Here is a 24521-nt window from a genome sequence, read left to right on the forward strand (position 1 = left end):
AAGCAGTCATCGTGCCAACGGACAGCCTTGCGAGACTCCTCGTCCGCGCTAAAGATTGCAGTGCAAAAGTAATTTTTCGCCAGCACCAACCAAGTTGCCCAGCTTCTCCGACGTTTCTTCTGCACTAGAGATTGCAGTGCTTAGTGTGAACCGACGGTGATCAGGGCCATGCAGGGTTGCATGACTTGCAGTGCAATGCATGTTGGCCTCAGGTCCAGTCGTAGCTGCCTCGCGAGACTGCTCTTCCGCGCTAAAGATTGCAGTGCTGCTTGATTAGATGTGACGCGGCGCGTCCCATTCCTACACAGTCCTCTGCCGATAGCCTTACCACCCGACCCTTGAACGCTAAAGATTGCAGTGCAGGCCCCAAAGACATGATAGGCCACTAATATTCAGTGCGTCTTTGCTTCGCATACCATCTCTTCCATGCCGCAAAGACCTGCGATGCGCATCGTCCGGCAAGACCGTACGTGTGTCCTACAGTGCTGGACAACGTTTCTTAGTTTTGCTTACAGTCCTTCAGTCTGCCATGGGGGCGATGTTTCGGGCTTCGACATCGATCTGTACAAGGCTCTCTCCAGTCCTTACCAGGCATTATTCGCTTTGGCTGCACGAAGCCTAGGGAGAGAAACATCGTATGCCATTGGATGCTGTTCCACGAGGTAAAGACACTGATCGCCAGACGTATGGCGCATGCGCGAAGATTTGGCACTAACAGTCCTTCGATATCAAGGAGGCCGTCTATGCTAGGTAAAATCTGTCTTCCCATGCTAAGCATTGCAGTGCAAAATATCAGCGCGGAGAGACTTCAGTCCGCTTTACGAGGCTGCTCATAGCTGGATAACCATTGGGCGCTAGGGATTGCGGTACTGCTCCCTATGGGCCGGATTGTCATGCATTTCCAGGGGCATAGTGTCTTTACAGTCGTGCCACGATCCCACACTCGCATCGGAGCTGCGGCTCGGCTCATTTCGAAACCTACCTGCAGCTCAGAATGCCGACAAGAATGGACGTCCGATCGTGGGCACTGCACGAGCGCCATAGATGCGTCGTCTCACTTTTCGTCGCGTCCCCAGAGACCGCACAATGCGTCCGTTCCTTCAAGCATTGGCGAAGGCGACAGGCACTATGCGTGCACTGAGAGCCTTCTCACTGTGGTCACCAATTCGAAGGGTGATGCTTGGGGTATCACTTATGCAAGGCCTGATGAGAAGACACTATTCTATCCGGAGCACGACTTGAAAGGCTATCGCCAACTCTGGTGGATGGCCGATGACTGGCGTCCTGAAAGTGAATTGCATAAGCTTTTCCGAAACATTGGTCGTAATGAGTATGGCGAGAGTCTGATCGAACACTGGGGCGGATTGGAAGCTCAACATATGTCCACCAAGGACCTCGCTGCACTTCCAGCTTCTGCATGTAATTACCCAGCTTGGGCTGAAAGGTGGCGTTGACAAAGTTGGCGGGATGTCTACAACGCGATCGTGCACGTTAAGCAGGCTGTACTTAAACCACCGCCTCGAGTCGTGGTTATGTGCAGAGCAAATGACCAAATATGTTGATTCCTCCGGGAGTCCTTTACACGTAATCTGTTAGCTCTTCGATCGATACAGTTCTCTCTTGCGCAAAAATCAAATCTCCTTACATGCCGGATGCTGCAGCCTTTGTGGCCTTGGACTGCGCCATCATGGACATAAGAGACCATAGTACGTTTATCGGTTGATCTCGAGATGAGATACGAACTTGCAATTATCTGAAAACTTCTGTCGCCGTCCAGTCTCACCTTGTCTTACGCCCGTGGAGATATAGACTCCAAGGTTGGATTGATGAAATCTTGTCGGGATGGACCCAAGTTCAATTTGCCATCGGCCATAAAGATGGCGTCTTCCAAAATATCTCGCATACGCTAAGAATTGCAGTGCATATTAACTGATTGGTGCAGAAGCGGCTCCATGTTAGGCTGCAACGTCTGAACGCTCTTTTGCACGCTAGAAATTGCAGTGCACCAGGCCGATCCCGTGGGCGTCCTGGCCTTCAATGGAATAGCCTATCAATCTTGATGTATTGCAAGACATGTATAGTTTACGCTCCGGTTTTATGCAGCTAGCCCTTGGCATGTATGCCAGTGCAAGGCTGAGTCTCGACCGGTGAAGCCTCCAGCAGCCGGGGTAGGCTATGCTGCGGCCACGATTGGTCAGTAATTCAAGCGAACTGCTCTTACGCGCTAGAGATTGCAGTGCAGAAAGATGGTGTGCAGTCCAACATGATGTCTCGGGCGTTCTGCATATGGGCATAGCGGTACGTATCCTTCGTGTCAGACTTTCCCCGTGGGCAGCTCGTGACCCCCGTCTATATTTCCAGTATCCCTGAAGTTCAAATACCAGCATTTAGATGCTGGCAATTGCTTTTGATGTTCAAGTACGTCGACGGTGGCCTCAGCTTCATCCGGCTGGCTTGTCCTCGGCGCCTAAACATGTAATGCGCATCACATCCAGCGGTTCCCCTGGGTCTCTTACCAGGTGCTTACTGTGCTAGGGTTTGCAGAGCTGTTCCAATTACTTTCCTCGAAATGGATTCAAATACGCCACCGGACCGCTCTTCCGCACCAAAGATTGCAGTGCAGTGCAGGGCAATAAAAGGGCAAGAAATGCAAACCTCGGAGGATGTCAGCCTCGCGAAACTAATCCTATGCGCCTAATATTGCAGCACAACGCCTCCTCTGCACTCAAGATTGCAGCGCCTAGGCGCCTAGGAGGGAGGCTAAAGGACTTCAACAAGGTAAGGGCGGTCGGCCGCACTAAAGGTTGCAATTGCAGCACTGTTGACAACAAGGGCGCGAACTTGGAAAGACATCTGACAGCTTTGATGGGGATAGACAAAGAAATCTCCAAGAGTATCTGAATAGCTATTGTGTCAATACCAGGTCCAGCGAGTGTTACTAGTATGCGTAGCAAAGTCAAATGCTTTGAATATTTTGTGTTCGTGAAGAAACTGTGAAGAGGGAGAGAAACTTTATCAAGTAGATATCAGGTTCCATGGGCATGTTTCGTTGGTGATGTACTGTGATAGGACCGAGGACATGGATGATCGAACACACGAGCTGCAGGTTCCCGCTCGGTGAGGCTTTCGCACTTCGGCAGTTCGGCGATGGCCTGTCATCACAAGCCAAAAGTTCCACAGCAGCACGAGCTTGCACGCAGCATTTGTGAGACTGCGTTGTCAGATGCCAGAACGCGGTGCGACGTGGCTCGAGATAGGGAATATGATTCAACAGTGTTACTAAAGGGTGGACAGGGCTGGGCGTCCGCAAACCACAGTTCGTGAATTTTCTTCTGCCGACATTTGAACGGGCGGAGGAATTGGTCACTTGGCCGAATGTTCATTAGCCACACCGACGCCGGAAGAAAGAAGAGTCAGGCCCCACCAAGACTCACAACGAGAAAGTCGCTCACACTCTATCCACGTCACTGAAACACTCAATTGCTGCATATAGCAGATATCCTACGAACATCTACATAACCGAATTATCGAATTTCCTTCTCTGGAATTGAAGAAAACACTGCACGTGATCACCATGTCTGCAACCACCAACGGCCACAGGAGCGAGGTCGAGCGGATAGCGAACCACACCGAGGAGAAGCATCTGCCGGGAGGCTGGGTTGTGCTCAAGTTTGGGGGAACGAGTGTTGGAAAGTTTGCGGAGAATATAGCGGGCATTGTCAAGTAAGGGTCGCGCATCCCCCACACCATGATGGCCAGAAACTAACAACAACCCCTCAGGGCTGGCAACCAAGTCAATCGCGCCGCTATCGTCTGTTCTGCTCGCAGCACCAAGAACAAGACCGAGGGCACCACCAATCGCCTCCTTCGCACCGCCCGCGCCGCCGAGAAGCAGGGCCATCGCGGTTACGATGATATCGTCGAAGCCATCCGCACCGACCACATCCAGGCCGCCAAGGACACCTTCCAGAGCGCCGAGATCCTCGCTGCCTTCACCGAGGAGGTCAATGCCGAATGTCAGAGCCTGACCAAGATCTTGGAATCGGCGCAGCACTTGGAGGAAGTCACCAGCCGTGCTGAGGACAAGATCGTTGCGAAGGGCGAGAAGCTCAGCTGTCGCTATATGGCTGCGCTGCTCAACGACCGTGGCACGCCTGCCCAATTCGTTGACCTCGCCGATATCATCACTTTCCACACCCCCAAGAAGGGTCTGAATGAGCATTTCTACGCAGACCTGGCTGCAGCATTGGCCAGAGAGGTGGAGGCATGCGGTGACAAGGTCCCAGTCATTACTGGCTTCTTTGGCAATGTTCCCGGCGGTCTCTTGAACTCCATTGGACGTGGATACACCGACCTCTGCGCTGCTCTGGTAGCTGTGGGCGTGAAGGCTAAGGAGCTCCAGATATGGAAGGAGGTGGATGGCATCTTCACGGCCGACCCTCGCAAGGTCCCTACGGCTGCTCTGCTCCCCAGCGTTACGCCTTCTGAGGCTGCTGAGTTGACCTTCTACGGCTCAGAAGTCATCCACCCGTTCACAATGGAGCAGGTCATTCGCGCACGCATCCCCATCCGCATCAAGAATGTCATGAACCCGCGCGGCGCAGGCACCATCATCTTTCCTGACAACTTGAAGGCGTTGGAGTCGCACTCTCCTCTCAGGGACGGCCTCTTCCGCACGCGCTCTTCCAGTCTGCTGAGCGCACTGAACACGCCCAAGCGGCCTACTGCTGTCACCATCAAGCACAACATTGTTGTTCTGAACGTTCACAGCAACAAGCGCACTCGTGCTCACGGCTTCCTGATGAACATCTTCAGCATTCTGGACCGCTGGCACTTGTCTGTGGATCTCATTTCCTCTTCTGAGGTCCACGTTTCTATGGCACTGCACTCTGAGTCCGCCCTGTTGAGCGGTGGCGGCGAAGATGAGTACAAGATTCAGGATAAGGATCTCCAGGGCGCTGTCAACGACCTTGGCGAACTGGGCGCTATCGACATTGTGCCTGACATGGCCATTGTGAGCCTTGTCGGAAAGCAGCTCAAGAACATGATTGGTATCAGTGGAAAGTTCTTCAGCGTGCTGGGCAACAACAACATCAACATCGAGATGATCTCGCAGGGTATGTACTGCCATTCCATGGATTGCTAGGTCACATCTAACACTCTTCTCAGGTGCCAGCGAGATTAACATCTCATGCGTCATTGAGGAGCGCGAGGCAGACCGCGCTCTCAATGTCGTTCACACGAATCTCTTTACATTCCTGGAATAGACAATGCCTTTGCATTAGTGGAGTTGGATACCATATCAACCATCTAGAAGTCTTCTCAAAAGACAGCATCCTATCGACATCCCATCTTTAACACCGCCTCCTTTTATTACGTTTGAACTTTTTCGAACCCATAGTCAACGTTTCCTTTGTCCCACCTTATGACTCGAAGACTTACAGGGTCTAGTGAAAGGCATCATGAGCTCGACATCAGAGTGAAATCGGAACTTTTCGGCTAAGAATCTGCATAGCTGCCTCATAGTTCACTTTCACCTCGAATCATGCTGATACGTGTAGTTTGCTGCGCCAGTACCGGCCCTTTGCCCCAAGGCGCTTCTCAGTACAACCATTTCAACCACACCACACTACTGGTCTGCGCGCACATCCACAATGGACCCGGGACTAGGACTCATCGTCAACAGCATCGTGCCTAACGAGGCCGAAGTCCCAAAGCTCCCGCCGAAGTCGTCACTGAAGCTACCTGACGGTTTTCTCGCAAAACCGCACGTGCGCCATTCGCTCAAGTACATGACAGACGATGCGCAACGTGAAAAAGCATTGGAGGTAGCCATGGCTTGGAAGAAGAAATTCGCGGCCGAGAAATGGAGGCCTGTTGTTGCTGCTATCGAGGCCGCAAGCAAGGAAGACAACGTTCGATCATCTCCACTCGACATCCACCTGCACGAGTTCCACGCGACGGTACATCCTGCGGAGCGACCGCGAGCTATGACAACGGCTTCAGCACCTACAGTGCCGCAAGCAATCTTCCAGTCGACGCCGACACGTACTGAGCTCACGCGCCTGCACACTGCGACCACTTCGCTCCCACTAAGGCGCATTCCGGCACCTATCACACCGCGAACGTTGCGTTGGGATGTCATAACGTCAGGTCCAGTAACACCTCTTTCGCCCATGCCGATAGGCAACTCGTTCTCTAGAGATGGGTTCTGGGGGAAATCTACACCACAGGTCGAGCAACATGAGATGTCAACACCCGTCACAGCCATAGACCACGAACCAGCTTCTCCAATCGTACCGAATGATGCAGACGCCCGGGAAATCTACGAAAGGGTCAAGATTGACGTTGACAGTCTTGCGCGTAAGTACTGCCTGGCCCGTAACAATATGCGTTACTCCGGCGAGAATGGTTTCGTTCCAGCTACAATGATCAGGCTGAAAGATGTTGAGCAAGCTGCTCAGGTAGTCCTACACTCTCGAAAAGTGAAGCTGAAAACGGCTATTGTTGAGGACCTTCCAGAGAGGCTGCGAAGCCACGCTCTCGATGAGGCTGCGTTGCAGCGTCAACTACGCATTGATGACGAGCTGGAGTTGCCGCAACAAAACGACTGGATGAACAATGAAACTCTCATGCCAATCCCAGAAGTTCTTGATATCACTGAAGATCACATGGACTATGTGCCACCCCCCACCCACCTGGCTGTCTCAATTCTGGACGAACAACGAGAAGCACTACGCATGTTTCGCACGCAGCGCAAAAGCAGCGAATTGGAACTTGACGATACTGCACTCGAAGCAGCATGGGCAGTGAAGATCTTGGAGGATGCGGAACGTCTTGTTGCGTCTGAGGCTGATGGTTCGAGCAGCGGTGGTGACGATGATGATGGTTACAGCTACGGTAATTTCTTGCGGAGCATCAAGAGCGAGATGAGCACAAGTACGAGCTCAGGAGCACTGGCCTCCATGGTGGATGAGCTTTCCAACAGCGATTTCATTTCATCTCGTTCGCGTTCCAACACACATCAGACAGTCAGCTCGATGAGGAACAGGGAGTTCCGACTTCCCCATCGATCGAGCACAAGCCCGACCAAGGGGAACCATCTGCCAGCACGCTCACTTGTGGCCAGCATTTCAAACGGCAGCCACAAGCACAGCAACTCCTTTAATCAGCGCACTGATCTTCGCATCTCGACAGAGATCATCGACGAAGTTCCGAGCGGAGAGCTCAGCCCTGAGGACCGAGAGTTCAGACACCGTGGACCTAACCTCGCGGATCTCAACCACTGGGCAGGAGAACTCAAGAAGATGGAAGCCATGCGAGCGCATCGACACCGATCGCCGACCTTTCATCGTCGTCCATCGACCCGTAACAATAGATTGAGTAGCTCGGCGCACCAACGCTCTCCAACGAAGCAAATTTCTGTCGACGACATCAACACCCGTATCTCCCCGACCAGGCAACTCCACAGCCGGTTCTCCTCGTCGTCGTCAAGCTCATCAACCCTTCTGAAACCACTTCCACGGCCGTCATTTACAAACCACACGCCGTCAACTCCCCAGTCTGCCCCAAAAGAGGACTCGAGACCTACCATGCTCGATCACGAATACCACCAGCGCATGACGAGCAAATCCTCCATCAACGCAGAGCGCCGTGATACTAGCAAAGCATCGATGCACAACTCTTTGCGTCGGAGCCAGCATCTGCGGTCAACAAGCAGTGTACAGATCCTCGTCAAAGGTAGCACACAGGAGGCGAAGGATGAGTGGATGAGTGAGCTGAAGCGCATGGAAAGTCGTGAGCGGATTAGGCAGGGAGGAGAGAGAAGGCGAACATCTGAGCTCTTGCAAGGTGACGGGCGAGATAGGCGTGGTGATGACGAGGATGGATAAGGGAGGAAATATCAAAAGATGTGAAGATCGCTGACCTTAGGTCTGATCCCTTGAGGCTGGCAGCTGCTGTAATAGGATGGATTCGCACTGGATACCGCGAAATGATTCACACGCTCATCTTTTTGAATTTTTCGTTCATGGACCTTGCAGTTGCAGGTACTTTCGCCAACTTGCATTTGCTGATTTTGCCCTGATATTAACTTCCAAACGCCTTCGCGCAATGAAATTGGGTTCTGCCTTTACGTCCAACCACGTGCATCCTGAGCTGCATTGAGAAGGCGCGCCCTGGGTGTCATGACCATCATTTCCTGATGTGCAGAACATCATCCTCCGCAATCATCACGTATCAACCTGATCCCCCCTACACCGTTCTACACCAACTACGGAGCTCGACCTTAAGAATCACTCAGCGCTCCCACAGGTCTACCGCTTGCCTCCCTCCTAACACACCGATCAGTTTGAACCCTCCCAGACACGCAAGAGCACACACATGGCGGCTGCAGTTGTCTAATGGATGTTAGGGAACACAGCAGGAGGAGAATGGAAATTCTCTAAGACCGTTTGGAATATGGATGGAGGTTGACATGCCCCAGTGTCAAGGTAGATGTGCTGCCACCTCAGTCAGAGCATTGCGCGAGGGCACGTCGAACACTGACTGGCCTTCACCTCCTATCTTTACGTGTGCAACACCCCAGCGAATCGAGCATATTGCGGCATCGGCGCTATGGATAGTGCCTCTCACCTCTGCGTTCCGACTGCTGCCTGCTCCCTATCATCTAAACCTAGTGTGGCGTCATGTTGGGTTCCGGAGGAGCGCCAGTCTTTCACCTTCACGGTGCCAGTCGAACCCCCAGCCCAGCCCCACCATAAAACCCTTCCCACCCACGAAACCCCCAGCTGCTTCCCTCGTTCACCCTACTCCCACACCAACAGCTCCCCACAATTCGTCCTTACCCACACAACAATAAAGCTCCAGAAGTAGGCACACTATCCAAAGCTGCAATGACGATGACTGATTCATCCGCAGCTCTTACCACACTTCGCAAAAATGATCAACTGGGACGCCACGAAGGACCAGACCGTAAGTCTGCTAATTTTATTGTCATGCACCACAATCATGTATTGACTACCTCCACAGATCCTCAGAGGTATTTTTGCGTTCCACAACATCAAGAACTCCCAGCCACTCCTCGAATACCTAGCTAAGGAGATTGGTGAGGGTAAGCTCATCACGAAAGCAAATCATCCAGCATACTGACTATCTTGAGGATGTACCCCAAAGGCCGTGAGTCACCGTCTCACCAGTTTGCGCAAGAGTGACAAGATAATGAACTCCGACGGATCAAGCGCAACTCCCAAGAAGGTAGTCTCGACTCCAAGGACTCCGCGTACTCCTACCTCTAGCCGTGGACGCGCAAAGGCCTCCAGAAGCAAGAAGAACACTGACAACTACACAATCTCCGACGACGCTGACGAAGACGATAAGCCTGTTGCCTCGCCTTCTGTTGGTCGTAAGCGTGTGCGCACCTCCAAGGCTCCCGCATCATATGCCGAGTCTGATGCTACCACCGGTGACGACGAAGAAGAGTTCACGCCTGTGTCCAAGCGCGTCAAGACGGAGCCGGTCGAAGCTGAGGGTCTTGCTAGCGTAACTGACAACCAGGCTCAGGTTGAAAAAGAAGATGAGAGTGTGGCCTTCAATTGAACAAGAAGAACGCGTGTCTTCGAGACAGCGATGGCATAGAGTTTAGGCATTCGGCTACCGTAGCGTGGAGGTAGTCAGCGTTTGATGGTGGCTTGTTTCCAGGGTTTGCGCTTTTTACGATTTCTCGACGATGATAGAGTACAGAGCTGGCATGCGGTATCGGGGAGGTAGTCAGCATCTCATTGCGACTTGGGTCTCTTTTTGCTCTTTTGACGATCTTGACGGAAATGGATCTTGCGAACTGCGACGTGCAGTTGACAAGTCTCATTACTCTCATAGCCTCAACGACGATGACTATACATGTCCTAATCCTTTGCCAAAAGAGTGTCATCAAGAAAACTGTCTACCTTGGTCAGCGTCCAGCCATTGTGAGGCGGCCGCAGGAGCAGCAAGGGTCTGAAAGCTCTTCTCTCACCTTCACCTCTGATCTACGCTTCGTCTCCGCTCCAGTAGCGCCGCCCCTCGTCCTCGTGAGCTATAAGAAGCTATCGTCCCCTCAATTCCCTTGCTCTTCCTTTTCTATTCTCGTCATACCCTCGACATCAAATATCTCAACCCAGTTTTCCCAACTACCAAATTTCAGGTATATTGTCTGTGTACCATTCAATAAACCCATCGCACTGACAACCTCTAGGCATCAACAAGCAAACACCACCACCATGTCAAAGAGGTGGACCCCCGAGCTCGACTCAATCGTAAGTCAAGGCCTCTCCTCTTTCCACCATATCCACTAACCAAGCCACCCTAGCTCCTCCACGGCGTCTTCGAAGAATGCCAGATCTCCTTCGGCAAAGCGCTCTGCGAGAAGATTGCTGGACGCGTCCGCGCCACTGGAATTGGTGAGTACCTCCACACGCCTCCACACTGTTGGAAACTACGAGGAGGCATTATTGATAAGCGAATAGAGGGCTTCGCCGAATGCACACCCAAAGCCGTCGAGAACCGCCTCTACTCTTGGAAGAAGAAGAACGTGAGTACATCCACCAGCAACGGCGAGACTCCTGCGTCCACTCCCAAGAAGGCAGCCACGAAGCCAAAGAAGGAGCCTGGAACATTGAAGTCTCCTAGGGCAAAGAAGGGTTCGGGGAAGGAGAAGGCCGATGAGGAGGAGGCGGGTGATGAGGAGTTGAAGAGTCCGTCGCAGGGTCGTAAGCGTGCGAACGAGAGTGAAGAGAGGGGTGAGGAGAAGAAGGTTAAGATTGAGCCGAGTGATGTTAAGGAGGAAGATGTTTGAGGACGTTTGGCGGAGTGGGTGAGATGGGGTGGAATGGGCGAGCCGGGAGACATTCAGGCTATCGCACGAGGGAGGAGTGATTGCTGGATCTGGATCTTTGAACATGGCTTTAAGCTTTGCAGACATAGAGGATACTGCGACCTCCTCCGCGGTTTTGTTTAACAGTTCTTTTTCTGTAGACTCAGCGCGAGGACGTACATACAGTCGATCAGGGCAGTGAAAGTGAGCCTACAATCAGCCCTTCCATAAAATTTGGTGGTAGCGTTTGTGAAGCTCAGTAAGATGGCAAGATACTCCACAATAATCAAGGAGTGTGACATGCAGCAGCATCAATGCGGAAGGAATAATGAGAGGTATCTTCAGCCGCTCGATATGCCCGGATCGAGAGTTCTATCATGTTTGACACGATAAGCGTGAAAATGTGAGAATTGAACGGTGATGAGAGACTTTTTGGCATTGCCATCTGCAGCACAGCCACGCACTGCAATCTCTAGTGCGGAGGAGTAGCTGCTACTCAGTCAGCAGACATGGGTAACGTCGTGGTCACGCTAGAAATTGCAGTGCAGCTATCACGCACCCCGCCGCTCCGGAATTAGCTCGATTCTGAGCTGCATAAACGCCAGATGTACTGCAATTCCTAGCGCGCTTAAGGTGATGCAAGCTAGCCTGTTGATACTGACTCTTCGTTGCACTGCAATCTTTAGCGCGAAAGAGCTGGAAGGTGCAGGGCCGGCGGAGGACAATGCGAATGCACTGAAGTCGGCAGCGGCCCATTCCACAAGCCATGAAGCACTGCAACATCTACTACCGTTGAGCACTCGCAACGATCATCTGACTGGTACAATTCACAGTGAAATGAAGAGATTCCGGTGGATGCTCACTTTGGGATCTTCAACTTGTTCTGATAATGGGAGTAATCGTGAAAGCATATATTAGTTATGTAAGAGGCATTCTGTCGTCACATTACTATGAAGATGCAATATAACATAACGAACATGGCGCCTGAGTCTTCTTGGCCGGTGCACTGCAATCTCTAGCGCGCTGCCTGCATGAGCACTGCAATTTTAGCGTGAAAGGGCTGTTGAAAATGAGGCTGTGCATGAGGAATGACTGGAAGCGGGTTAGCGTTGGAACTTTCACCTGAGACTGGCACTGCAATTCCTAGTGTTGTTGAGCGCTACATGAATTGAGGGCCTCTCAAATGATGAGCAGCCATCGAAACAATTGAGTGCATGAATTTTGGATGATAAGCTCTGACAACCTTTGGGCCATCTTTTGTGACATCGCAACGGGAGCCACGAAACCAGTGAGAGCTTGATGTGTAAAGCGGCTTACATGGGATAAGAAGCGCGGTGCGGTGGGAATTGGCCAATGTGTGAGGAGGAGGTTGGCAAACATAGTATGGACAAACCATGGGTGGAGAGGGGGTATCTTTTTCGACTCTCTACAGTAAATCAATCTTTTGATCTGAGCATGGTAGCGGTAATTTGCGGGCCGTTCCGGACCCGGACGGTTGTCGTGCGTGCACTGCAATCTTTAGTGTAGAGTAGACGCTGACCCGCACTTTTCCGGGATGTAATGGTGAAATGATGTCATGAGTTTGTCATAGCTTGCACTACAATCTCTAGCGTGAGGGAACGGCCCCGGGTCCGAGAAGGCAGTCTCGTGATGACCTGGCACGTCGGGTGACAAAAAAGGCTGCACACCAAATTCAAGAGTTTCTCAGCACCACCCACACAGCTCCTGCCACAACGCAGCTCTATAGGCAATAAATACATAGAATTGTGGCGCTTGCTTATGCAACAAAGTGGGAGTTTTTGATTTAATTTTTACCATAGTGTTGTTGATTTATCACGAGAAGAAGTTGCAGCCACCAACACCTGCCCTGCTTTCTGTCCAATCCACACATCACCAACCTGCACTCATTTGGCCCCTATTTAACCTGCCACAGGAGCTCAGTCATATTGTGTATGCGCTTGTTGATGAGACCTTGAGTAAAATTCTCTCACCCCTCCTTTGCAAGAACAATAGTATCATGCTCATTCCAATGTGGGAATTTCCTCACGTACTTTTTAGGTGGTTGCCAGCAGTTTTGGATAAGACTAGGATCTGGAGATAGAGCATGGTTGAAGAAGTAATCAAGCTTCTTCTGCTCCTTCTAGGTTCTCACAATGTTGCTGTTTGAAGGCCCATGACCATTGTCATTGTCTTCCTCTAGAGTGAATTGATATGACGGTTCTGAATACAATAGGTATCGGGCAATGAAATTGAGGTTCACTGAAGTTGAACTGAACTAAGCTGTGTGTTTAAATAATCCATGAAGACAGGGAGGTTTGACCGTGAAACTGTTGTGTTACTGTAGTCGTTTGAAGGAGTACCATATCGGTTCGTTTATACTCCACCTCACTGTACTGAACCCACTATACTGCGACAATTGACCACCACTATTGAGCCACTTACCAACGTGTGGCTCAAGAATTCCTCTTTGTTCAGGTACTCCAGGCACGTTGTGATGTCGTTAACACGCGCACGGTATCTTTTTGCGTGCTCATAACCACAAGAATCATTTGTCTATGACCTCACACTTCAAAACACCTTACACACTTGTTCAAACGCAAGAAGAGCAATACACGCAATTCCCTCAAAGAAAAGACAATAGCTATGGAGGCAAACACGAACGGCAACCATACTGAAATTGTTAAGAATCGAGGTATTGAAAAAGATGCCGGGAGCGAAGTCCTGACGTGGAACCTGGACCAGGGGTTTCGGCGCTACAGTAGATGCCAGCGATCGGTGTCGACTCGGGTTTTCTCCAAAAAAAATTCGAGTACTCGCTGTCTGTGGTCTTCTCACTAACGAAAATAGCGCAGAAGGAAAGGTACGAGCGGCTGTGTCAGCCAGGCAGAGTACGTGCTCGTAGACGCTTCTGGAGAGCCCCCAGCATGCGCCACAGTATTACTAGAAATCGATCTGCCGTAGGTATAGCGTAGAATTCGTTACGATAACATATAGCGACATCTGAGCACGCTAATGCAGGCTTGCTGCAAACCAACAAATGCTAGTGCGTCCTGACGCGCTGGAATGCTCTCCGCAATCTTTGCTCCTGACCAGCAACACTCCCGTGCTATATATTCTTAGCTTAAGGTGGCATATGAAAATTTAGAGCAAAAATTTCTGTGATTGTGTTTTCCCTCAAGCCGTCCAATTTCTACAGAGCTCCCTCAGGTTTCAAACAGATAAGGGGTATTGACAGAGGGTAAATTAACGGCGTTGACAAAACAATCGACAACAAGGCCAACATTGCGGCAGTCCTAGCTGGGGGCTGATGCACTGATGAAGTAGTAGCTGCAGAACATTAATATATCAACTATAGGTCTATGTAATTGCAAACAAAAGATAGTGAAGCTCCGAAGTGCAAACCCATCCCATTACACCGTGCGTCCCGGCACGCTTGGTTGGACGTTACGATGTTCGATTGGTGCCGGGTCTATGGGAACTGTTCCGTTATGTGGGGACAGCATATTCAGAAGACCTCCAAAACTTTCGTCCTTCCTTTCAACTCCGCTAATTGTTTTGCCGTCAGGCCTTTTTGCGGACCATCTTTTACTTTCGTCCACTTCTTTGTCCCATTTTCTAGAAGCCACTTTGCAACATCGGCATTGCCGTTCTCAGCGGCTAAGTGTAGTGCTGTCCAGCCTTGCTTCACAGTCGTCTCATTCATGTCCTGTCCGAACCCTTTCAAAACCTTCAGTATCTCAATGTGCCCCTTCTCTGCCGCTATGATGAAGGCAGTGCGGTCCCACTTGTCTCGAGGTCCGAGCAGCTTAGAATTTCGCTCAAGCAGGGCCTTTGCGGCCCACTTCTTGTTGAAGATAGCAGCGATATGTAGCGGTGTCCGTTCCTCACGGTTCTTGATGGTAAGGTCGATGCCAGGAACTGTCAAAAGTGTCTTCAAGATCTTCGTATGTCCTTCTCTTGCAGCCAAGTGTGCAGCTGTCCAGCTTTGCAGTGTTAGTGCGTTGATCGGATACTCCTTGTTCTGCACGTAGAACGAAACTTGTTCAGGCACACCGAGGGCGGCAGCCCAATGAAGCGGGTTGCGTGGTCCTGGGCCCATTGCTTTCTTGAGATCTCGTTTGGGCTCCTTCGATTTCTCCCTGTTTTCTGACTGCGCTTTCAAAGCATCCTGCCACTCTTTCGAATGCATGAATTGCGATATGCGGTTCTGCTCATTGTTCAGACTTGTGAGCTGACCCGCCCAGTCGTAGTGCTTAGCAACATTCTTAAGCCACTGGAAGTCCCCGTTCAGAGATATCATGAGCTGCGCCGATGCGAAAATTATCGCTTTGTACAAGCTTATGAAAACCGATTGAAGACTCTCCTTGAGCTCGCGCATGTCGAGATCGTCACTCGCTTGAACCGTTGTCCAGTCTTCGGCTTTCCTGTACATCACAACGTAGTCTGCGGCAGTTTTTGCGACTTCGTACATTGCTGCTCTCTCAGCCATGTAGATCTCGTTCATCTTATAGTCACATCAGCTGTAAGCCCGTATTTGGCTACATTTGTGAACTCACAGAGAAAGCAGAGAATAGCGCTGCAGCAGGGATCGCAACATATGGCCCTCCAACATTCGCACCGGCTGCAACGATGTCTTGAAATTTCATCATGTTGCTGCAGATCCTTCCGATCTTCTCAGTGGATTTACTATCCTCTAGTTGCCGCGCTTTTCTTTGAATCATGTCGGAAAGCTGCTTGTAACCGTCTTTAGACCGCAACTTCATGTTCGGCTTACCCAGCTCTTGCTTAAGCATGGTGTTGAGCTTGTGCAGCCTTTCCCGGCCTTTCTCCTCATCGTTGAGTGCTTGGTAGGCTTGCTTCCACAGATTGAGTGTGCACTTCCCGGAGCCGGAGCTAGTACTGACGGTCGAGCCTGGCATCGTAGTAGAACAGGAGGAGTGTGCTGATCGTCGGCTGACATGTTCTCATCCTGAATATAAGCTTTTGATGTCCAGGAGCGGGGCTCAGCCCCAGGCATCCGCTTAGCTGCAGGCACAGCCCGCCTTAACCGAATTCAGCGCTGAGCTGTGTGGGGGCCAAATGTGTTACTTCGATTTCCGTTCGTGAATTTTTTGGTGTCGCTTGCAATCGTTCGCTCTTGTAAACGCTTTGCCACATTCCGGGCAACTGTGTGGTCTCTCACCTCGATGGCTGGCTTCGTGGTTCTTGCGATGGAAGCTGCGCGTGAACGTCTTGCCGCAGATTGCGCAGGCGTGATCGGCCTTTCCACGTTTTGCTGTTGCGCTGTTGAACGTTTGTGCGAGATCACACAATTCAGGATGGAACGCTCGCATGTGCCTTGTCGAAGTCAGTGGCAAAGCAGATATGAACAACAATGAGAAGAACATACTTCTGAAGATCGTTCTCTTTCGCAAAACCTTCTTGCCCAAGACAGTCCTGCACATCGCAATGGTACGGACGATCGTGAACGTTCACATGCCGCTTCCTGGATTGCTTGTCCTTGAATCCTTCGGAGAAGTATCGACAAGTGATCCTGTTGCACTTGTACGGTTTTTCCGCGTCGTAGAATCTGGAATAAGTAGTTAGGTCCTTTGTCGCTTTGGCTTTCTCGAGCTTGGCGGGAAGCTCCTCCAAGACTTTGCGATTCCTTTTGAGTGCCTCATCAAGGCCCCCAATGCTGATTTTGTGCCTAGCCTCAAAACCTTTCTTCTGGAAGGTGTAGATGTGGCTGGTGAGTAGAACAAGATTCTCAAATAGAGAGAAGTCTTCGAATGCTCGGCAGCTGTTTTTGCACTCTTCAACCAATCCCTTCTCCCAATCCTCTTCTCCGTACTTTGACATAAAGTCGTCAAGGGCTGTCTCAATGGAATCGAGACGAGGATCCTGGTCAGACAAACTAACAAGGAACTCTTGGCTACTATTGACGAACGCGTTGATATGATGAAACCAAGTCGCGATGGCATAGTCTTGAAGTGCAAGATAGCCCTCTAGTGCAAGCCGTTGAAGTTCCTTCTCGTCGTCATCTTCAAACTTGTCGAAGCAGGGGAATGTCAAGTATTGAAGGCAAAGCACTGAAAGGTTGCACTCGATTGAAGGTTCGTGAATGTCGGGGATGACATGTGTGATGAACCTGCTCGGGTTAGCGAATCATACGTTGTAGCAAACTGAAGGCTGGCGTACGTCTTTGCTGTGCTATGGACAAAAGACACCTGATCACTGTGGACCGAAATCAGGGATCCGCAAATCTCGTGTATGTGCTTTCGGAGGCGTTTATTGTCGTAATCTATCGTCTGGTTATCGATGTCGATCGACAAGGCTATTTGCATCTCGCGCCAAGTCAGACGTCGCTTTGCACAAACCATCCAACCAAGGAGTTTGGTAGCCTCGTTCCACTCTTCCTTGCTCGACATGACTTTGATACGATCCAGAATACGCTCGTAACTGAGCGAAGTCAACAAAGCAACCCTCACTGGGCCTTCACTCAGCTTCCAACTTACGCTTCTTTGAGCTTTGTAGGGAAATTTGTGGTTCTGATTGCGTCCAACAACACCTCCCGGGTTGCCTGGTCGTACAAATTACGCATGACTAGCTTTGCAAACAGAAACATGCCTGTTAAAGTCGTCAGCAGACTCAAACCTGCAAGTATACAGAGCAATACAACCTTTGGCATTCGCCACTGTTAGATTGGTCAGGTATTCAGTTACATCCCTACCCAGCTCGAACTTCGAATCGATCTTATCCACCCAGAATTTGACATACATGAAGATATCACCTTCATTGTCTTCATGTGAGATTTGGACAACCTTTGGAACCAGCTTAGCGTTCCCTGAGCCAAAGAGTGTACGTCGAATGTCCATATAATCCTGGCTAACAACGAGCAGGCGAAGTTTTCCGGCCTCAGTAACGTCGCATTGAGATACGATGTCCATCAACACATCCAAAGCTTGCTTTCTCTCAACCTGACTGCACTCATCCAGACCATCAACTACAATGAATACCTTCTCAAGTGTGAGACAAAACTCTCGCAGCATTTTGGTCGCTAGGCTAAGAGACCGAAGTACAGGCTCGCCACTCGTGGTCCGTGCGGTGTAGCATGGAGGTAAATGGTAAGGGTGCTGGGTCAGCAGTTGATCAACAAGTGCTTTAATGATACCAACCGGTGAAGAGCTTAGAGGATCGTCGTTGCGACAATAAAAGAAGCAAATACTGGTCGCCGAGTTTTGTGGGCACGAGTCGATTATGGCAGATGCCAGGATAGTTTTCCCTGTCGGTATAAATGTGTTGATCGTTGGGGACACATAATGGCGACATACCTGCACCTGGAATACCATTGATCCACAAGTTCGGTGTGGCGGGAGGATCAGCAGCCAACCAGTTCTTCACTGCCTCATGCTTCAATATCCATTGGGTCGTATTGGGATACTCTTTCCGAATCTGTCCGTACGAGGTATGGAACCCGGAATTCTGCTGCCCAACAGCGAGCCATTCTTTGACCGTACCCATTTTCTTGCGCTGCTCCTGAGCGAGTATATCGGCAATCTTCGAGGTCAGCTTCGCCATTTCATCCACGTACCTTTGATGCCGAGTGGCATTGTTGGCCTCCATAACCTGGGCGGTTGATTTCAAAAGCGCCATGTCAACCTCGTACGTCTGGAATAGACTTAGATTCGTTGCTTGTGCTCTAGCAATCTCATTTTGAGTGTTCTGATGCTGTGCAAGATTGGTTGCTTGTGCAGTAGCGATCTCGTTCTGGGTGTTCTGATGCTGTGTAAGGTTGGGTGATTGTAGGTCAACAATATCGTCATGAACTCGCTGATGCAGGGTTTCATTTTCCGATCTGAACTCGAGCAAATCCTTCCTGGACTGGTGGAAATGAGCGATGCCAGCACATGACTCCAAGTATTCTCTGTGCCGGTTTAGACGCTCCAGGACACCGCCGAACTTGGTTTCGAAATCTTTCCACATAGCACGAAAGAAGTTTTTCCACACTAGGAGCGTATTCGTCAGCCCCAGAACTCAACTTGATAGTATCTTTCAGACTTACTACTCCCCCGAAAAAATCTCAGCGCCTGTTGGTGGAACTCCAGTATATCGATGTACATCCGTATCAAAGCGTCTTTCACGTGTAGATTCGAGCGAAATAGACTGTCATACTCCGAGAGAAGAGGCAGCTGCTCTCCGATTTGTTCATAGGCTCTCAGTAAAGCCTCGAAAGAGTCGGTGAATGTACTTGCGGTCTAAATATGTTAGCTGGACGTTTTCTGTTTGAGACTCTCAGATGAATACCTGCAGCAAGAGCTTCATTGGGCCCCAGACGAAAGCGAGAGCATCTGTGACGTTTAGGAAAACTTCGATGACCTTGCCAAATTGGTGCATAGCTTCAAGGAATGATTGTATGCGAGCAAGATTCATCATCTCGCGGCGTTCGTTCTGTTCCTGTTGGATCTGCTGAACAGCGTTACGTAGTTCATCGTATGTTGTCTTCTCAAACTGCGTGAGGTCTTTTTTTGGATTGTCCTTGATGAATTTCTCGACCGCTACTCTGAGAGGACCGTCCGAAGGTAAGAGAGTCCAACCATTATTGATAAGGGTTATGTTTGTTGATGCGCGACTGGTCTGCTGTGAGAGATTTGGGTTGGCCATCTGAGATTAGGGAAGGGCATGCGAGTCAACAGCCTCACGCAAGGTTTGATCGGGCTGGAATCGGGCAGAGATGTCTTTTGTCTTTTCGAGTTGAATGTCATGAGAAACACTAGTCCAGTCAAGTCGCCTGAGGTGATCGAGAAAGAGACGAGATACGGCACAGCCGACATGGCTTATGCAGGGAAAGCAGGCAAAAAGAAGGCAACTGGGAAGTGAAACGGGCAGAACAAGGCTGAGGGCGCCTGCAGCAAGTGGCGTCCACAAGTCTCAACCGCAGTCCGCACAGCCTGGCACGAAGACATCTACACCGCGTAATGAGTCTGCGAAAGCTCAAAACGTACGGAATCCCCATTTAGTGTTAACGAAAGAGTTGCCGTCGACGCGTCCCCCCCCCCCCCCCTTGTAGCCAAGACGCTAGAACGCGTTCCGCCCCGCCGACTTCTGCCATGTCCCTCAAACACCTGTTGAATGACGAAGATATCGAGTCGTACCCTGTATACGCGCAGCAACTGAGATGGGGTGATACGGATGATTTAGGGTTTTTTGATGAGTGAGTGGGATCCCCCGACTGTTGCATACAGAACTAAGCCTGCATGAGACCTGTCCCGGTACTTCCATGTCAACCGTGGGATCAATGCATCGGCGAAATCCTCGCACCCGACGTATTAGATGGAAGCTATGGAGCAAACATCGACCCGACCCTGGAATCATTTCAGTTCACGCAGCACCATATTGAGCAATGGGTGACTGGTCATGTCGTGCCCGAGGTCCTGGAGGCACCACAACCACCAAAAGAAGATCTTGTCTGCTATGGGACCGTAAGTTTACTTAGGTGAGCCGTTAAAATTTGAAGCTCCGAAGCATCCTCCCGACAGCTGAAAATACAATTCTCATGATTGATATAGATCTTCCGGGCGTCCATGAAACTTTTGGGCAACATGCTTGACCTAGACAACAAGCTCAATTCGGTGGCCGGGAGCTCCGTCGTTGGTCACTCTCAGATGGAACTTGTCAGGTCCGAAACTCAATACCACGTTGTGTTCCCGGATGGAACTGCGTTAGGAGAGATGAATTTGCAACTAGAAGAAGCACTGAACAGCATCTTGGAGCAGCAGTACTCGCTTGAATTTGAGGTATTCGCACCGACAAGAGCGATTCGAGAAACGATCAGCAAAGCAACAAAGGAAAAAGATGCAATATCACGCGTTCAGGTCAATGTTTACGGGACCCGTGCGGCCTCCAAAGCTGTTGGTCGAGAACTTTCTCAACGCAAGATTTATCTTCAGCGTCCTGAGTGTGTTCGGAATGGCGCCGTCTATAACAACCCACATTTCCTGAAACTCGGAGATCACGAAGCTACCGTGAGCGTACCGACTTCAGATGTCGTTGAGCCAATTGTCGAGAAAATTACAGGCCAGGTTGTCAAAGAGGCTATCACGAATGTCTACTGCGCACTCACTCGTGGCCAAAATCTGGTAGCTTTGGAGGGTGATCGACGGTTACGAACACCGCTTCTATCGTAAGATTTCCTTTCTTTTGTCTAGTCCACACGCCACATGCTGCGTGACTGTCCGCTGATTGGCATAGTCACCAAAAAAGAGCTCTTGACTTCATGAGTCAACGTGAAAATGGACCGATACCCAGCGAGTATCTGTTATGGAAATTCGAGGAAACAGAGGGACAGAGCTGGTACGTACTTCATGTGTCATGTGGTCAGAGCTAACATGAATCAGCTATCGGCATGCAGTTACTGGGATGATCAGTAGGTATATCATATTATGGTCAAATCGAAGTTGACCAGATCCAGGCAGATTGCAGCAAACAGAAACAGGTGGCGGTATCCTGGCTGATGAGATGGGTATGGGTAAAACCTTGTCTGTTCTAGCATTAATCCTCCGAACACTCGATGTCGCGCACTCGTGGGCACCATATGCAGATACTGCTGGCTTATCGGAACAGCGTGATCATCATGCTAGGGCGCGATCAAGAGCCACATTAGTTGTGGCGTCCTCAGATCGTACGTATGCAACTCTAGCTTTTGGCATGCTTGCGATCTAACGACTTGTACAGTCATGATTAATGAGTGGCTTCAAGAACTTGACAAGTACGTTCATCTTAGCAGAAAAGCAATCATCGTGCTCAAACGATTAGGCATTTCGATGACAACACAAAGCGGCTACTCAAATGCGTCAAATATCATGGACCCAGTCGCGAACGTTCACTCGAAGAGCTTCGTGATACGGACATCGTCATTACTACATATCATACACTTGCGTCCGACGCCTCGAATACCAAGAACTCGTTGCAAAAGATCGAGTGGTATCGTCTGGTACTTGACGAGGGTGTGTTAAGATGCCGCCTGTTGAACTCCAAACTAATATTGAGATAGCCCACATTATACGCCGCCAGAATACTGGTTTGCACCGCACCGTGGCGGAAATAGCGGCAAGATCTCGATGGTGTCTGACTGGAACCCCTGTACAGAACCGGCTTGAAGATATCGGCTCGCTTCTTGCCTTTCTGAGGCTGAAGCCATTCCACAACCTCTCCAACTTCAAAAAGTCAATCGCTTTTCCATTCGATGAGGGCGGACGACGTAGGCAACTAGCGATCGAGCGATTCACACTGCTTTTGGATTCTGTGTGTCTTCGTCGAACAAAGAACTTGCTCCATCTTCCAGATCAGCAAAATCGCGTTCGCAATATCACGCTTTCGCCGGAAGAGCGATCGCAGTATGACCAGACCTCCAGCATCATGTTTCGCGCCGTTCGAAACCAAGCTGAAATGCTCGATCAGAACAGCACTCTGGGGATGTTCCAAGTTCAGCTTCAGCTACGTATCTTGTGTAACCACGGAACATGGCAACAACCCTTCTCTTGGAACCGTCGCAAATTGCACCTGCTCGATGAGCGAGAGGCAGTAGAAGCCTCTCTGGGTAGAGATGGAGAAGCAACGTGCTCCGCTTGTCGCCAAACACTGCCATTATTTGGTACTGGTTCAGAATTTCGCCGTTACGCAGATTGTAGACACATTCTTTGCTCAGAATGTGTAGACGAGAGCATGCCAAGCGGCGAAAATCAAGCATCTACGCGATGTCCGTTATGTGTTCCACTCTGGCGCCCAGCGAATCAAGGCCATCGACCGAAGCAAGGGTCGCAAGAAGATACTTACTTTCGAACGACTGGACGGTCCTCAAAGATAGAAGCACTGATGTGCGACGTCATCCAGGATGTCTGGGTCACCAAAAGGCACGTGTCTCCGAAGACATCTAATGAATGCTGTATTGACAGTTCATAGTATCATCTTCACGTGCTGGACAAGGACTTTGGATTTGATTCAAGTTCATTTGACGAGCTCAGGTTTTGCCCCTCAGAACTTTAAACGTATCGACGGCGACTGTCCTACAGCCAAACGAGAGAAGATTCTCGAGAATTTTGCGAACGACTTCAACCTCCGTGTTCTTATAATGACCACGGGTACCGGAGCCGTAGGGTGAGTATACTATTCGCTCGCTCGAGGAGATCTAAACTGATACTTCTATAGCCTGAACCTCGCTGTCGCAAACAGAGTGTTCATCGTCGAGCCGCAGTGGAACCCATCTGTTGAAAACCAAGCGATCGCTCGTGCCCTTCGCCTCGGCCAGAAATACCCCGTGCTTGTCACTCGATATGTTGTCGAATCTTCTGTCGAGAAGGTCAGTTGAATACCAGGATGGCTTGAGATTTAACTGACAATCGTAGGATATGAGAAAATTGCAGGATACCAAGCTAGAGAGAGCTAATTTGGTCAAGAGTGGTTGAAGGCAAACTTCTCCTTGGATCTTGCATGGTATGCAAGCTCCGAACCAGAGGGGGGTTTAAATGCATGGATAGATATTAAATGGTGCGGCGTGGGCCGCTGTGGTATACTGATAGCTACGGTAAATAATAACGTAGGACTATCGGGTCGATGGAAGACTGCGCTAAATTGCTATCTAGCTGGGAGATTACGAATATATACCTGACCTCAAGCCAGTGTGTTGGAGGGGTGAAGGTATTCACCGATTGCCATCTGTTTGCTAGCGATCCACTGCAGTGACTGTCCAGCTCATTTGGTTAGTTCAGTTTGCTTCCCACCCTTCACTGCTATTGCCTTCTACTATATAGTCCCGATTGATTCCAGCCAATAGCTCAGAGCATCAATCAACATCTCAACCCTTCCACACAGTGACCTGTCACACACGAGACTAGTCTGTCGGGCGTACAGTCAGACCTTGTACAGACCAACCAATACCGCAACATTAAACCATGGCTGTCCCAGGCTACGTACAATATCTTCCCAAACCCCGCTTGACAACCTGAAAGCTGAGACTTGGGCTCCTAGCTATGGTATTCAAGCTTTGCTGCAGCTCCAAATCCAGGATTTTCCTTGAGCTCAATCATCAACTTCCAAAATTCTGCTAGAGACTGGCGAAGACGGTTCTTCATCGTTGGCGACATGTTTTCAGCCAGACTTCTCTCCAGCCATGACGCATGTTTGTCGAATAGTATCACCTTTCCCGCATTAAAGGTGGCGGTAGCTAGCTTTTGGTCCAGCTGTCTGCATAAAAATCTTCTCCAGATCTTTTACTGTTGTCATGCATTATAGTTGAAGGTACTTGCAGCTATACTGACAGCTGTTAGGGAAGGGAGAAGAGGTATGAGTCTTGCTCGACTCAGCCAGTAAGATTTCAGTGCCTTCCTGCACTTGAAATTGCAGTTCTGGAAAATGAAGCGAAAACTTGTTTCCATGGGTATGATATTTCGCTCTCCAGCTTGATCTCCCACGAGTCACACTCATTCGTGGATTTGCACGTTGTCTGTTGCAGTAAATGCAATAAGTGAAGGTGTAATCGCGCAGGGCAGTAAGTCAGGGGTAACCGCGCGAAGCAGTAAAATCAGTATATTCTGTTGTGTTGTTATCCAGTGTTCTGTCTCCCTCACCGGGCCATCAGGGTCTGTTTACATGACGTATCTGTTGTTCAGACAGAAAGTGCTATTGGAACAGGCAA

The 24521-nt window shown here is 50.2% G+C and overlaps 11 protein-coding genes across 11 annotated transcripts; 9 read left to right on the top strand and 2 right to left on the bottom strand.

The window, feature by feature from the left end:
- Positions 1 to 679: 679 nt before the first annotated feature.
- BU25DRAFT_408383 (uncharacterized protein) lies at positions 680 to 1798 on the top strand. The gene has a single exon (XM_033705803.1). It carries the CDS (start codon positions 879 to 881, stop codon positions 1452 to 1454), a length of 576 nt encoding a protein of 191 aa, XP_033564636.1. The 5' UTR covers positions 680 to 878; the 3' UTR covers positions 1455 to 1798.
- A 1553-nt stretch (positions 1799 to 3351) lies between these two features.
- On the top strand, positions 3352 to 5440 carry BU25DRAFT_408385 (aspartate kinase-like protein). The gene is made up of 3 exons (XM_033705804.1): positions 3352 to 3723; positions 3781 to 5117; positions 5170 to 5440. The coding sequence occupies exons 1-3, from the start codon at positions 3575 to 3577 to the stop codon at positions 5265 to 5267; spliced, it is 1584 nt and encodes a 527-aa protein (XP_033564637.1). The 5' UTR covers positions 3352 to 3574; the 3' UTR covers positions 5268 to 5440.
- Positions 5441 to 5654: 214 nt separating this feature from the next.
- BU25DRAFT_489212 (uncharacterized protein) lies at positions 5655 to 7915 on the top strand (the record flags this gene model as incomplete). The annotated part of the gene is made up of 1 exon (XM_033711407.1): positions 5655 to 7915. The coding sequence occupies one exon, from the start codon at positions 5655 to 5657 to the stop codon at positions 7890 to 7892; it is 2238 nt and encodes a 745-aa protein (XP_033564638.1). The 3' UTR covers positions 7893 to 7915.
- Positions 7916 to 8342: 427 nt separating this feature from the next.
- On the top strand, positions 8343 to 9040 carry BU25DRAFT_258106 (uncharacterized protein). The gene has a single exon (XM_033701691.1). It carries the CDS (start codon positions 8465 to 8467, stop codon positions 8858 to 8860), a length of 396 nt encoding a protein of 131 aa, XP_033564639.1. The 5' UTR covers positions 8343 to 8464; the 3' UTR covers positions 8861 to 9040.
- Positions 8941 to 9597, top strand: BU25DRAFT_456179 (uncharacterized protein; the record flags this gene model as incomplete). The annotated part of the gene is made up of 3 exons (XM_033709999.1): positions 8941 to 8973; positions 9031 to 9112; positions 9161 to 9597. 3 exons carry the CDS (start codon positions 8941 to 8943, stop codon positions 9595 to 9597), a joined length of 552 nt encoding a protein of 183 aa, XP_033564640.1.
- Positions 9598 to 10140: 543 nt separating this feature from the next.
- Positions 10141 to 10831, top strand: BU25DRAFT_489213 (uncharacterized protein; the record flags this gene model as incomplete). The annotated part of the gene is made up of 4 exons (XM_033711408.1): positions 10141 to 10180; positions 10232 to 10292; positions 10346 to 10436; positions 10503 to 10831. Exons 2-4 carry the CDS (start codon positions 10257 to 10259, stop codon positions 10829 to 10831), a joined length of 456 nt encoding a protein of 151 aa, XP_033564641.1. The 5' UTR covers positions 10141 to 10180; positions 10232 to 10256.
- Positions 10832 to 14174: 3343 nt separating this feature from the next.
- Positions 14175 to 15850, bottom strand: BU25DRAFT_258158 (ankyrin). The gene is made up of 2 exons (XM_033701692.1): positions 15406 to 15850; positions 14175 to 15353 (listed from the first exon to the last, which is right to left on the bottom strand). The coding sequence occupies exons 1-2, from the start codon at positions 15766 to 15768 to the stop codon at positions 14355 to 14357; spliced, it is 1362 nt and encodes a 453-aa protein (XP_033564642.1). The 5' UTR covers positions 15769 to 15850; the 3' UTR covers positions 14175 to 14354.
- An 83-nt stretch (positions 15851 to 15933) lies between these two features.
- On the bottom strand, positions 15934 to 19492 carry BU25DRAFT_429462 (C2H2 domain-containing protein; the record flags this gene model as incomplete). The annotated part of the gene is made up of 9 exons (XM_033708551.1): positions 15934 to 16186; positions 16239 to 16979; positions 17030 to 17251; positions 17347 to 17458; positions 17511 to 18055; positions 18159 to 18422; positions 18813 to 18837; positions 18894 to 19086; positions 19136 to 19492. The coding sequence occupies 9 exons, from the start codon at positions 19490 to 19492 to the stop codon at positions 15934 to 15936; spliced, it is 2712 nt and encodes a 903-aa protein (XP_033564643.1).
- Positions 19493 to 19896: 404 nt separating this feature from the next.
- BU25DRAFT_408393 (uncharacterized protein) lies at positions 19897 to 20490 on the top strand. The gene is made up of 2 exons (XM_033705805.1): positions 19897 to 20042; positions 20091 to 20490. Exons 1-2 carry the CDS (start codon positions 19939 to 19941, stop codon positions 20326 to 20328), a joined length of 342 nt encoding a protein of 113 aa, XP_033564644.1. The 5' UTR covers positions 19897 to 19938; the 3' UTR covers positions 20329 to 20490.
- Positions 20491 to 20493: 3 nt separating this feature from the next.
- Positions 20494 to 22789, top strand: BU25DRAFT_335088 (uncharacterized protein; the record flags this gene model as incomplete). Its single annotated transcript, XM_033702570.1, has 8 exons — positions 20494 to 21011; positions 21080 to 21181; positions 21226 to 21254; positions 21300 to 21356; positions 21492 to 21509; positions 21563 to 21596; positions 21644 to 21834; positions 21882 to 22789. 8 exons carry the CDS (start codon positions 20494 to 20496, stop codon positions 22787 to 22789), a joined length of 1857 nt encoding a protein of 618 aa, XP_033564645.1.
- Position 22790: 1 nt separating this feature from the next.
- On the top strand, positions 22791 to 23189 carry BU25DRAFT_304140 (uncharacterized protein; the record flags this gene model as incomplete). The annotated part of the gene is made up of 2 exons (XM_033702036.1): positions 22791 to 22979; positions 23082 to 23189. Coding segments are annotated over 2 exons (297 nt in total), but the record flags the coding sequence as incomplete, so codon positions are not given.
- Positions 23190 to 24521: the final 1332 nt, after the last annotated feature.

The sequence above is a fragment of the Macroventuria anomochaeta genome (assembly GCF_010093625.1).
Source record: "Macroventuria anomochaeta strain CBS 525.71 unplaced genomic scaffold BU25scaffold_7, whole genome shotgun sequence".
NCBI classification, from domain to species: Eukaryota; Fungi; Ascomycota; class Dothideomycetes; order Pleosporales; family Didymellaceae; genus Macroventuria; species Macroventuria anomochaeta.